Source organism: Serinus canaria, chromosome 8 (assembly GCF_022539315.1).
Source record: "Serinus canaria isolate serCan28SL12 chromosome 8, serCan2020, whole genome shotgun sequence".
Classification (NCBI taxonomy): Eukaryota; Metazoa; Chordata; class Aves; order Passeriformes; family Fringillidae; genus Serinus; species Serinus canaria.
Genome location: NC_066322.1, coordinates 24,172,840 through 24,185,483, shown reverse-complemented (window position 1 = coordinate 24,185,483; position 12,644 = coordinate 24,172,840). Strand labels below are relative to the sequence as shown.

The 12,644-nt window shown below is 42.6% G+C and overlaps 1 protein-coding gene across 5 annotated transcripts in view; it reads left to right on the top strand.

Moving 5' to 3' along the window:
* The first annotated feature begins 63 nt into the window (after window positions 1–63).
* TPR (translocated promoter region, nuclear basket protein) overlaps window positions 64–12,644 on the top strand; it is a 33,325-nt gene continuing 20,744 nt past the window's right edge. For all 5 annotated transcript variants that reach the window (XM_018912009.3, XM_018912007.3, XM_018912008.3 and 2 more), the window contains exons 1-18: window positions 64–253; window positions 2,213–2,317; window positions 2,745–2,818; window positions 3,804–3,900; window positions 4,127–4,230; window positions 4,834–4,998; window positions 5,229–5,321; window positions 5,442–5,522; window positions 6,544–6,631; window positions 7,149–7,289; window positions 8,077–8,168; window positions 8,877–9,074; window positions 9,543–9,650; window positions 10,158–10,384; window positions 11,436–11,599; window positions 11,679–11,818; window positions 11,909–12,057; window positions 12,333–12,495. In XM_018912009.3, the coding sequence (XP_018767554.2) occupies window positions 103–253; window positions 2,213–2,317; window positions 2,745–2,818; window positions 3,804–3,900; window positions 4,127–4,230; window positions 4,834–4,998; window positions 5,229–5,321; window positions 5,442–5,522; window positions 6,544–6,631; window positions 7,149–7,289; window positions 8,077–8,168; window positions 8,877–9,074; window positions 9,543–9,650; window positions 10,158–10,384; window positions 11,436–11,599; window positions 11,679–11,818; window positions 11,909–12,057; window positions 12,333–12,495 (2,340 nt within the window). In that variant the 5' untranslated portion in view covers window positions 64–102. The remainder of the gene's footprint in view (window positions 254–2,212; window positions 2,318–2,744; window positions 2,819–3,803; window positions 3,901–4,126; window positions 4,231–4,833; window positions 4,999–5,228; window positions 5,322–5,441; window positions 5,523–6,543; window positions 6,632–7,148; window positions 7,290–8,076; window positions 8,169–8,876; window positions 9,075–9,542; window positions 9,651–10,157; window positions 10,385–11,435; window positions 11,600–11,678; window positions 11,819–11,908; window positions 12,058–12,332; window positions 12,496–12,644) is intronic.

Genomic DNA, 12,644 nt, shown 5'->3' with positions numbered 1-12,644 from the left:
CCCGGCCGTGGCGCTGCCGCGGCTCTGCCGCCACTCCCATGATGGCGCGGCCGTGGCGGAAGCGGAAGCGCGGCCGGCGGCGGGCGGCGCTGTGCCGGAGCCATGGCGGCCGTGCTGCAGCAGGTCCTGGAGCGGGCCGAGCTCGCCAAGCTGCCCCGCGCCGTGCAGGGCAAGCTAGAGCGCTTCCTGGGCGACCAGCAAGGCGAGATCGACGGGCTGCGGGCCCGCCATGAGCGCTTCAAGGTGGACAGCGGTGAGCGCGGGCGGCGGGCCCGGGAGCAGCCGCGGTCCCTGTGCTGGGGGAGGCGGCGCGGGCAGAGCGCGGAACGCGGGGCTGTCTTCCAGAGGCTCTCTAGGGGTCCCCTGGGGGCTGTGAGACCGGGAGGGGGCTGGGAACGGGCCTGCAGTGGGACCTGAGCGGTGTTTGTCTCGCTTTGTCTCCTGGAGCGTATATATATATATATATATATATACATATACACACAGTTAGGGTTTTTTTATTTTTCTTTTCTCTTGCTGGTGGTTGTTCTTTTTCATCTCTCTAAGGGACGTTCAGGGTTGTAACTGCGTTTGAAATGGTCTTAAAGAACTGCTTTTCGCCAGGTTTTTAACTGCCATTGATACGCACAGGTCTGATGAGGAGTAGCTGAGGGAGCTGGGAAAGGGGCTCAGCCTGCGGAAAAGGAGGCTCAGGGGGATCTTGTGGCTCTGCACAGCTCCTGACAGGAGGGGACAGCCGGGGGGGTCGGGCTGTGCTCCCAGGAACAGGAGGAGAGGGAATGGCTTCCAGTTGCATCAGGGAAGGTTCAGGTTTGATATTGGGAAAAAATCCTTTACTGAAAGGGCTGTCCAGCCGTGGCAGAGCTGCTCAGGGCACGGGTGGAATCCCCACCCCTGGAGGGATTTTAAAGCCGTGTGGATGCAGTATTTGGGGACATGGGTCAGTGGTGGCCTTGGCAGTGCTGGGCCATGGTTGGACTCTGATCTTAGGTGTCTCTTCCAATCCAAACAGGTCTGTGCTTCAGTCTGCTCTGGTCCTCATTGTAGAGGAGAAATACAGCTTTGTTCACCCAGCTCTCAAACAGCCTTAGGTTTATACTTTGCTGTTCAATTCCATTCTGTAAAGTGGCCCTGATGGAATCAATATTTTAATATTGATTTGGAGATGAGTTGGTCACAGAACAGTAACACCAGCAGAGAGCAGGAGACAAGAGTGTGAGGTTGTGAATATGAGTTAACTTGTAGAGGATGTGATATACTTCTGATGGAAACTTTACTTCTGCCTTTCAGTTTTTCAGTCTCTCTCACAATAGAAATGTAGGTAAATGTTTTACTGAAGTGTGAGCTAAATTAAGGTAACCCACAGATTTTATCAAGTTGCTCTCTTCCAGATCCATTCCTCTTGTGTGGCAGGAGGAGCAGCAATATTTGAAATTGTAATGTATGAGAGAAGGAAGATAAATAGACATCCCTAAGTGCTTCCTTAGAAGCCCTTCCTGCCCAAGAGTGGGATTACTTCTGCTTTTACTGAGTATTTTACATTGAAGCTCCATGACACAGTTACTGGTTTAGATCACAAAAATTCACATCTATTCTTTTTTTGTTTTTTTTTCCTGCTGCTAAGGGAATAGAGCCCAGGAATTAATTTTAAGAAGTCTTCATTAAAAGTTTCCCCAGATCAAATCCCTTGATACCTGGGTAAATGTGGGTTTTATTGTGTATGTATAGAAATACCTCAGAAATAAAAGAAGTTTTAAGCTGATGAGCTCACACTGCATAATTGGGCTGATACAACATCTCTGGTTACATAAAAAATGTTAAAGAACTATTCAGATTAATCAGGCTCTTATTTGCTGGACAATTTCACAGAATCATGGAATGATTTGGGTTGGAAGGGACCTTAAAGCTCATTTCATTCCAACCCCTGCCATCATCAGGGACACTTTCCACTAGAGCAGGCTGAAACATATCAGAGTTTCTGGAAACATAGCACTTGTCATGCTAGCGAAGTGTTTTAAACAGCGTTCATTCAAGGTGGAAATTCAGGTTTTTACCTTCAAAAATGTTGTGGGGTTTGGTGGTTTTTTCCTTCCTTCAAATTGTGTTACAGTGTTAGTATTTTTATATATTCTTTTTAGTGTTTTCCTTGGTAAAGGTGAGAAAGAAAAAAATGTTTATGATGTGAAACTGAGGTGACTTTGTTATTTTGCAGAGCAACAGTACTTTGAAGTGGAAAAGCGACTGGCTCAGAGCCAGGAAAGACTTGTAAATGAGACCCAGGAATGTCAAACTCTGCGGGAGGAGCTCAAAAAGCTTCGTAAGTGTAACTGTGTAACATCCAGTAAGTGTTGGGCAGGACATTCCCCCTCCAGCCAGTGTTGTGGGCACTGCTTCAGGGTTTACCCAGGAGATGAAAATCTCCCATCTGCTGCATTTGTAGAGATGTGATTTGGTGGTGTGTTCAAGTCAGCCTTTTTTAATGGAATCTTTTGTTCTCATGGCAGAGCAGCCCCTTGCTGGGTAGTAGCAGTGCAGTGGGCTGTGTATGGATCCTCCCCCAAGCTGCTTCTGCTCTAAGCATTGCCTTAGTCTGCCTCAGTACCCCTGCTCCATCCAGGGCAGGGTCTGGCATTCTTCTCTTCTGCTACAAATGTTTGTCAGGGAAATTGTGACTCTGTTGCGTTTGGAGGGTGAGTTCTGTCTCATCCTAGTGGAGATCCCTCACTGCTGTTCCTTCCCCCCAGATGAGCAGCTGAAGGTGATCAATGAGAAGAACAAGGAGCTCGAGGCTGCCCAGGACCGGAACACGGCCGTGCAGGTACTGCTGGGCCTTGGCCAGGAGCTGACATCCTGGGGCTCCCCGGCCCTTTGCAGCACAGAATGCACTCAGTTCCCACTGGAGAGTGCCAGGATCAGCTCCAGTATGAGCTCAGGGAGGTGTTTACGTGTCCACAGGGGCCTGTGTGCAGGAAAATTGCAGGAACTTTTAAAGTGAAAGATGGTGGTTTAGCAAATTGAATGACAGGTGAGCAGGTGCTTTTGTTTCAGTTTGGATGGATTCTTCCATTCCACCTGAAACCTGTTGTGAAGTGACTTTAACCCAAACCCCCAAAATTCAGTCAAAGGTATAAACAAGAGTTCTGTTTTTCCCCATCCTTTCCCACATTCTGGCACAGTTTTTCTTATGTTATGCCCAAAAATCACTGGGTTGCAGGATGAGTCACTTGAGCTGACTGATCCAGCAGAACAGTAATTTTGGAGCAGGAAGCTAAAACAAGTTTATTAGATTGATTTTTCCACAATGAGAGATGGATCTGATTGTTTCCCCAGAGGAGCTTTCCTGGGCCTGACTGAGGTGCTTTGTAATGATGCCTTGAGGGCAGAGACAGTGTAGCCTGTGAATGATCTAGGATTGTTGGCTTTGTTTTGATTTTATATTGGTGCATGTAAATTGCATTGTTTGGTTGTTTTTATTGGTGCATTGTTTATATTGGTACATGTAAATTGCATTGACATTCCTTGTTTACTCTCTTACCCCTGTTATTTAACCAAACAAAGCTGTTTCAGTAAATTCTTGACTATTACAGCTGTCTCTCCAAGAATATTAAATTGAAATGCAGTTTTGAGCAGCTCCATTGTGATTTCCATGCCCACTCTAAGCCTCTTATCCCAGTGTTCAGTTGGCTGGGGTAACTCACTGAGGTTTGGCTGGCTGCTGTGTGGTTCTGACTGTAAGCAGAGGCTATAAACAGTTTCAGAGAGCTGATCCCATTTCTTTATTGCCCTTCTGCAATCTTTTTCAGAGCCAGTTAATTCGAGAGAAGGAAGAACTGGAAGCTGAGAAGAGAGACTTGGTCCGAACCACTGAAAGGCGATCTCAGGAAGTTGAACATTTAAATGGTACAGCCAGGAGCACAGACCATAAATACCAGGAAATAACACAGTCATTGCACAAAGACACCACTTTGGTGCTTGTTTTTCTCCATTTAAAAATGTGCCTTATACAATATCTTACTGCCCAACATACAATTACATACAAAGCATCTTGCCTGTTGTCATTCTTTAGAATTTGGTCATTACAGCTGTTACACAACAGGTTTTTCTAATACTGATTTCCCTCTTCCAGAGGATGTTAAACGTTTAAATGAAAAGCTCACAGAGGCCAACACAGAAAAGGCAAAACTTCAGCTGAAGTTGGATGAGCTTCAAACATCAGATGTTTCCATGAAGGTGAGTAGGGCTTTATAAGCCCAGTGTGTGTTCTGCATTGTTTGTGTGTGATGTAATCACCATTTTGTTATGATTCCTGGGAAAGTAGGTCAAGTGCCTATTATTTATAGCAAATTCTTTTATTATAAAACTGGTGGCTGTGACTGCAAGTAAGATCTGCATTGCTGGAAGACAGGGGATATCAGGCTGGGCAAGCATGTCCAGGCCTTCTTGGCAGTGGAAGGAAGGACTTCAGCTCCATGAAGGGAGATAGAAAGGAGAAAAATAATGAGCTGTGAACCTGTACCATTACTCTGTGGGCAGAACATACTCCATAAAGAGAGGAGGAAAGAACAAAAGCCTCAATATCATAAATAATTTCCTCTAAAAGGCTACTAATCTTGTTCTTGTTCCCAACTAATTTAAACTTGGAGGAAACTAACTCAAGTGGCAGGAATTTCTCATTGCTTGATAGTTGTACCTTACTACAAGTGTAATAAGGAGCACTGCCTATATTTACCAAATGACAGTACATTTTGCTGTTCCTTCTCTAATCAGAATAGTTTAGTTGGCTGCTTTATTTTCTGTGGAACCATCACAGTCACACTGCAATTCTCTTTTCAGTACCGGGAGAAGAGGCTGGAGCAAGAGAAGGAGCTGCTGCAGAACCAGAACACATGGCTGAATGCTGAGCTGAAAGCCAAAACAGATGAACTGCTCCATACTGCCAGGGAGAAAGGCAATGAAATCTTGGAGCTCAAATGCAGTCTGGAGAACAAAAAGGAGGAGGTAATGTAATTACTGAATTGTCATTTCTTAGAAATTATACCCCCTGATTAACTATGTTAAACAAAGCCAATACTTTAATGACTGTATTTGAGTGGCCCTGAATGCTCTTTCAGCAGCTTTTGGGTTTGTTTTTATTTTTAAGTTAAAAACAACAAGACATGTATTTTCCAAAATAAACTGGACTAGGAGCTAAAAATCTTATGTAGTGTCCTTATTTCTTCTCTGAATAGGTTTCCAGAATGGAGGAGCAGGTGAACACCTTGAAACAGTCCAATGAAAACCTCCAGAAGCATGTTGAAGAACTTTTGAATAAACTGAAGGAGGTGAGACAGCTTGAAATATGTTAAATGGCATTGTAGTTACTCCTACAAATCAAACAATAAAATGAGTGAAATAGAAATAGTGGAGTGCTCCCCTACCCTGTCTCCTCTTTTAATTGCCAGGCAAAAGAGCAGCAGACAAGCATGGAAGAGAGATTCCACAATGAACTGAATGCCCACATGAAATTATCCAACTTGTATAAGGTGAGTTTGTTAATTCCATTATAATCCTAGTAGGGTCTGAATCTTACATAATGCAAGCCAATTTGGAGGTTTTTTCCCCACAAAATTTGGATGTGGAATGACTAACTTCCATTGCAGGACTTTGTGAAACATGCAGAACATTATTTTCTTTGCTGCTGTCTTAGTCAGCATTTAGACTCTTACATTGTTTGGAATATCTTGGAAAATAAGCAACTGGGGTTGAAATAGTAATTTTATGTGAAGTATTTTGAGACTTCATTTTGTAAAAATGTGGTTCTCTTAGGATCTCTTGGAAGGTAAAAGTTTATGTGGAAAGTATGACTATGGAAAAGATTTTTCTGAGTTAGAAGTTCATTTCTGAGCACTGCAAGTATTGGTGACTTGGTTAGGACCCAGCTGAATATCCTGTACTATGTCAAAAGCACACCATCTGAAGAAATAATATTTGTTCTGTTTGCTCAAAGAGTGAAAAATACCACATAACCTTCTAACTAAGTCAGCTGAAATGTACAGCTGCCTGCTCTTTGGTTTGCACATTTTAGTGCACAGGTTACTGAGCTCTGCTTTGTGAGCTGTCTTGCACAAACACCAAATAAACATTGTACAGCTTTGCACTTGGGAGATCTCGAGCTAGAAACAAAGAAACATAAACTGTTATATAATATGAGTCCCTAAAAATACTATTTTTTCAGACTGTTTGAAATAGAGTACTGAAAATTCCCAGTTTTTTTTAGTCAGAAGAAGGAAAAACCAGCAGCTGTAAACAGCTAAAGGTTATACATACGTTGTATTGGGGTTTGATGTGGGAATTGCCACATCAAATCAGTGTCTGATGCTTCTTACTCTCAAGCAGTTTGCATCAAAGTGAGACAATCCACATGGAAAGGACTGACCAGCTTGGGTGACTCTTTCAGCATTTTTTGCAGAAAACTGTTCATGATTTGTGGTCAGTTTAAGATTTCTTGTAAACATGGGGCTGCTGTTGCTATGTACTAAAGGTGAGCTAAAATGCTTTCTTCAGAGTGCTGCTGATGACTCAGAGGCAAAGAGCAATGAGCTGACAGGAGCAGTGGAAGAGCTGCACAAGCTCCTGAAGGAAGCAGGGGAAGGTAAGCTTGCAAAGGGAGGAGAGCAGTTGGGCTCCTTGGAGTACCCTGATGCTCTGAAAAATGGGGGTTTTTTGTTCTTGAAAGGAATTTCATTGGGCTTGCGGGGTGATGGAAATGTCAGTCCCTTTGTAACAAAATCTGTACCTGACTAGTTGAATTTACTGATGGTTAAGGAACTATTTTCAAATACACCTGGAATTTTACTATGGATTTTGATAATTTTGCAAGATATGTCTTCACTTTAGCTTTTTAGTTTAGGCTCCTTTTCACTGCTAAGGACAGTTGATACTTTTGCCCTTTTCTAAGCAAAGGTGATAGTGAGTGGTTCATGCTTTTCACACACTGCTGAATTTTCTTATCAGCATATTTATCTGATAAGAAGTTCATATTTATATATGAACAGAAGTTCATATTTAGCATATGAACTTCTGCAGATCATATAAAGTAAAATTTAAGGTACACAGCTCAGTTCTGATACAATCACAACACATAACCTGCTTGTCTGATTGAATTGTAGCTAATAAAGCAGCCCAGGAGCATTTGGCTGAAGTGGAGGAATCAAAAGCCACCATGGAAAAGGAGCTGAGAGAGAAGATCAGTAAGCTGGAGAAGGAGCTGGAGAACGCCAATGATTTACTGTCGGCTACGAAGCGCAAAGGTGGGATAAGCTGGCATCTGAAATGCAGAAATTCTTGGGCTTTTATGATCTTTCAAGGATATTGTACTGAATTTCTCTAAGAACCAGCTGCATTAATCTAATGTCATCTTTGGTAATTTGTAGGAATTCGTTTTAGAAGCTTTTTCATATATATACATATGCTTATATATGTATATAAATATGCTTTCCTCAGCAGAAAGTGCATTTCTGTCATAGATTTTTTGAAGTTCTTTTGTTAATCTGTTATCTTTCCAAAGAAAATGCAGGGGAAACTTTTCTTAAAGCCTGAATAAAACTGCTTTTATTGATTTTTCTGGAGAGGGAATTTGAGATAGTAAACTGGTCTTTATTTTAAGATTTTAAAAAAAAGGCAAGAGTGAGCAAACATCTTGTCTTTAAATTTCTGTCTAACATTAAATTTTGCTCAGTATTCACTGTTTTAGTTCTATCTTTTTTGTTGTTTCCTACATATGCATAGTTTCTAAAGGGTAGAGAGCAGGAAGTAACAGAGGTATGGAGTACATTTGCTCTATCCCTGTGTTAATTTAGTGAAAATAAACCAGTGATCTGCTACTCCAAGCTTCTGACAGTGTGATAAAAACCCTGAGGTTAAGCCTTGCTCCAGCTATTTCAACTGCTCATGTTCTGAAATTATTTAAATGTTAGGAGTCCTAATAGTAACAGCTTTTCAGCAATTCAGATAAAGCCAGTCAGATACGATATTTAAGAGTATTATTGGTGGGGATTATTGCAGCTTTTGGATGGTAATTGTGGGGTTGTGTTCCAGGAGCCATCCTGTCTGAGGAGGAGCTGGCAGCCATGTCTCCCACTGCTGCAGCAGTGGCCAAAGTGGTCAAGCCTGGAATGAAGTTAACTGAGGTGAGTGAACACAACTTCTCCAGCAGCAAAGCCCTTGGATGCCATCAGTGACACTGTGAGAACAGAAAGGTTCGGCCTTGGGGCACTCTTTGGGTTTGAGGTCATGCCTGATGAAGGCAAGGAAGTCTTACTTGAGGCAGACTTCTCTTGCTAAGTTAATGAGATCTTTTTCAACATGTCATACTTGTTGAATCAAATGTAGATCAAATCAGATCATGTAGATCAAAAATTCAGAAATAGGTGGGTTTCGTTAATATAAACTTACTTTCTATATGCATTTTTTGGCAGGAGCAGCCTTTTTTTGCTTGCTTACGTAATCTTTTAATCTGTACTCCTGTGCTTTTGGTCTATACTTGCAAACACTTAACATAACAATAGATCATACAGGTTCTAGGGGATTTTAGCACTTCTGTTTATGCAATTTGTGTTGTTATTATTTGTTACTGACTGTTTTGTCCAGCCATTAAATTCCTTTATACTGTGTTACTGATTTTGATATTTCTGTTGTTTTAAATTTGCTTTAAACTTACACCTTTTATGTAGACTTCTTTTAAAGTCCCCCTTGTTTTTCTGAATTAACTTGTTTTTCTGAATTCAGTTGTGTAAGATTGCAGTGCCTTAAGGTATGAACTATATCATTACCAGTGGATCTTTTTAAAGAGATCTGTACAAGCATATCAAAACCAAACCAAAACTTTTTTGTTGCAGCTGTACAATGCCTACGTAGAAACTCAGGATCAGTTGCATATGGAAAAGCTGGAGAATAGGAGAATCAATAAATATTTGGATGAAATAGTGCAGGAAGTAGAAGCCAAAGCCCCAATCTTAAAACGTCAGCGTGAAGAATATGAGCGTTCCCAAAAAGCTGTTGCAAGTCTGTCTGCAAAACTTGAACAAGCTATGAAGGTTGGTATAAAGTAAAAGCATGTATAATTTTGGAAAACAAAATAATTTAAAAATCTTTAAACCTAATTGCTGTTGTAAGTTATGAAGAGGATCTTTCAGTCAACTTTTATTATGGGAAAGGACATGTTGGACTTTCTGGCTTGGGATTTCTGGAACTGTACAAAGTATTTTACAGAACCAACGTATTTTGGAATTTTTTAATAGGGTGATTTGATTTTCTGAGAGAGTAGATTCACTGTAAAAAAGTTTAGTGTTTATTTGACATAAAATTGAACTTCAGTGCTCCCTTCCCACTGGTTTTAAAGGATGCACCAATACATTACAAAAGAACATGGCTTTTGATTCCAGAACACCTGGAGTTTAAGGAGAAGTTTGGTTCCCCAGGCATGTCTGCACATGCTGTTATCTCTCTGGAAAGGAATGTGTCCAGTTGAGGTGTGATGTTTACTCCTGTTGGTGTGCTTGCAGGAGATCCATCGCCTGCAGGACAGCGCTGACCAGGCCAACAAACACGCCTCCTTCTTTGAGAGGGAGAGCCAGAGACTGGAGGTGCGAGTGAAGGATCTCTCCCAGCAGGTACAGGAAATGTTGCTGTGGTTAAATGTGCTCTTTGCAGTTGTGTATTCTTGTGCTGCTGCATTTCAGATGTTTACTTGGAAGTTGCATTCAACCACAGTCATGGAGACTTTGGTTGTCCTGAGTACCTTAGTGACATTAAAGCTTCTCCTCAGGACAGCTTTCAAAACTGGAATAAGTTTAGCTGGATAGAAGTGGTGCTGCTTTAGGATAATATTGTTAAGCATCTGACGTGAAAAATTCATCTATATAAATTTTTGTTGGGTTGGACTCTCCTGTGATCTGTTCACAGAACTGAACAGTTCATGTACTTTCAATTTGTTGCCTTTGTCAAGCTTATTTTTTCTGTCATATAATTATCTTACAAGGATTATTGATTATAATTGTCTGCACATTTTAGGGAAAACCCCTTAATTTCCAAGTCCTTTATTCCTAACATGTTGTTTTTCACAGCAAACTTTAGAGTTTGTGCAGGCCTTACACAAGGACTATTCTATTCTCTTTCAGATCTGTGTGCTGTTAATGGAACTGGAAGAAGCCAGAGGCAACCACGTGATCCGTGATGAAGCAGTGAGCTCTGCTGACATCAGCAGCTCCTCTGAAGTGATCACTCAGCACCTGGTCTCCTACAGAAATATCCAAGAACTTCAGCAGCAGAATCAGCGTCTCCTGGTGGCTCTTCGGGAGCTGGGGGAGGCAAGAGAAAAAGAGGAGCAAGAAACAACATCGTCTAAGTAGGTCACCCCTTCCTTTTCATTAACTTTGTACTAATTAGTAACTGGGATTTATTCAAACATTTTTCATTTTTTTACTTCTGATTGTTATTAATTGTGTGCAGCAGCTAAATAACTCATAAAAGCAAGTTCTTATTAAGCTATAGGGCCTTCAGGTTTCTATTAAAATGGCTTTATATCTTATAATAGGTCCTGTCATCAAAACCTGAAGTAAAAATATCAGGACCTGAAGTAAAAATAATTGTCAATCTTCTAGTGACTAATTTCACACAACAGAGCAGTTTTTCAAAAAGATATGTTTTTATTCCTTAGCTGAACAAAAAACTGCATGTATGCAAAATCTAAATCACTACTGTAAAGGCCACAGGTGTGAATTCTGTGTGAAAGGTTCTTAGCCTGACTCTGCTCATGCTACTGACATTTTTTAAGTTATTCACGTGAATAGAATTCTGCTGTTCAGGAAATAGACCTGCTTTCTTTTTCATCTGCAAATGGCAGCCCAAAGGCCTGTCTTCTGGAACTCTGCAGGATTCTGTCATGGGTTCACAGAATCATGAAGTTTGGGAAAGATGTCGTGGATTGAGTCCAAGCTGTGTCCCAGATATCCCCAGCCCAGAGCACTGAGTGACACATCCAGGCCTTCCTTGGACACTACCAGGGATGGGCACTCTACCACCTCCCTGGGCAGCCCCTTCCAATGCTTAACAGCCCCTTCTGTGAAAAAATTCATCTTGATGTCCAGCTGGAGCCTCCCCTGGCACAGCTTGAGGCTGTTTCCTCTTGTCCTATCCCTGTTCCCTGGGTGCAGAGCCCCATCCCCCAGATACTCCCTTCTATCAGGGAGTTGTGCAGAGCCAGAAGGTCCCCCCTGAGCCTCCTTTTCTCCAGGCTGAGCCCCTTTCCCAGCTCCCTTAGCTGCTGCAGAGCCTTCTCCATCTCCATTCCCTTCCCTGGACACTCTCCAGCCCCTCACTGTCCTTGTAGAAGGAAGGGGCCCAGAACACCTGGATGTGCCTGTGTGTGTTGTTGAAGGCTGTTGTTGTTGTTTCAGGATCTCTGAGCTGCAGAGCCAGCTGGACGAGGCTCTCAGTGAGCTGCAGCAGCTGCGGGAGTCGCGGCAGCACCAGCTGCAGCTCGTGGAGTCCATCATCCGCCAGCGGGACATGTTCCGCATCCTGCTCACCCAGACCACGGGGGCCGTCATTCCTCTGCAAGGTACCTAGGCTGCAGGGGCTGTATGATCTGCTGTGGCAAGCAGAAGTGTTGCTTTAAAACTCTCTTTACCTTCCTGTAGCTTCAGGTATGTTGCCAGAGGAGATCTGTCTTACATCTACTCCAAAGCGCCCGAATTTACCTCAGTCCATGGCAACTTCTGCTCCAGTGTCCATGAGTGAGTCTGTGGAGACTGTGGAGGCCAAGGCTGCTCTTAAACAGGTACATTTTTCAGTAGACACTGCACAAAGCTGTCCCTGTTTCTTTTTACTTGCTTTTGGTAAGCACTTTTATGTCTGTTCTTTTCTGCAGTTACAGGAAGTTTTTGAGAACTATAAAAAAGAAAAGGCAGAGAATGACAAGCTCCTGAATGAACAGAATGAAAAGCTTCAGGAGCAGGTCACAGACTTGAGGTCACAAAATGCCAAGATATCCACACAGCTGGAATTTGCCTCCAAACGGTAATTCAGCTACATAATGTCATTGCCTTACATGTTATATGGCTGCTTGATTTTTGCAGCCTAAACAGTTTGCTCACCTAAATATTGATACTGTCTATTCTGTGTAAGAGCATAAAGGAAATAGTGCAGGTGGGCTCAAAAGCAGAAGCTGTAGTTGAGTGAGGCACATTTGTGCAAACTGAAGCATAAAACCATGAAACACACAGCAGTGTGCATGCCCCTGTTGAGCTGGACAGTGCACTGTGGCAGACTTGCTTTGCTGTGTTCCCTGGAAGGTACGAGATGCTGCAGGATAACGTGGAAGGCTATCGCCGGGAAATCACCTCCCTGCACGAGAGAACTCAGAAGCTCACAGCGACCACTCAGAAGCAGGAGCAGATCATTAACACCATGACTCAGGACCTGAGGGGAGCTAATGAAAAACTGGCAGTGGCAGAGGTCAGTAACAGTGTGTGGCACTGCAGGGTTTTTCAAGGTAGCACGAGAGTTTTCCTTATGTCTCAAGTGAAGAGTGGAGATGTAAGAACATTCCAAGGTGTTTCAGTTCTCAGGGAAAACAGAATGTTCAGTTGTTCTGTTCTTACTAT